Source organism: Rhincodon typus, unplaced genomic scaffold (assembly GCF_021869965.1).
Source record: "Rhincodon typus isolate 14 unplaced genomic scaffold, sRhiTyp1.1 hic_rhity00008625, whole genome shotgun sequence".
In the NCBI taxonomy this organism is placed as follows: domain Eukaryota; kingdom Metazoa; phylum Chordata; class Chondrichthyes; order Orectolobiformes; family Rhincodontidae; genus Rhincodon; species Rhincodon typus.
In genome coordinates, this window is record NW_025974263.1 from 5,827 (window position 1) to 6,261 (window position 435).

A 435-nucleotide genomic window follows, 5' to 3' on the forward strand; every position below is an offset into this window, starting at 1 on the left:
CTCCTCCTCCTCCTCCTCCTCCCTCCCTTCCCAGCTCTCCTCCTCCTCCCTCCCTCCCTTCCACTCCCTCAGCCCTCCCTTTTGGAGACCCACCGCCAGCTGAGGGAGGGGGAGAGGGAGAGTCCGGACTCACCAGTAAACCAGGAAGAAGCCGAGGGGAGCGGTGATAACCGCCTGCAGGAGGCGCCACTTTCGGGAAGCGAGGGCCAGCCCCAGGAGCAGGAACTGCCCCCCAACCACCAGGAAACCCGTCACCATGGCGACGACCAGGCGATGGGGGGGGTCGCACAGCTCCAACCCTGGGGGGGTGGGGACAAGAGAGAGGGACGGGGTAAGTCGGGCTCACACTCCCACTACACAGCTAAACTCGCCGTAAGGCTCCCTCTACACCGTCCCTCCCTCCCCATCAAACACTCCCCAGGGACAGGGGGTTAG

General features: G+C 65.3%; 1 protein-coding gene across 1 annotated transcript in view; it reads right to left on the reverse strand.

Moving 5' to 3' along the window:
• The window catches only part of slc22a17 (solute carrier family 22 member 17), a gene marked incomplete at its 5' end in the record, with an annotated part of 4,811 nt that overhangs the window by 3,468 nt on the left and 908 nt on the right, over positions 1–435 (reverse strand). The window contains one exon of the mRNA XM_048594366.1: positions 134–299. Within this exon, the coding sequence (XP_048450323.1) occupies positions 134–299 (166 nt within the window). The remainder of the gene's footprint in view (positions 1–133; positions 300–435) is intronic.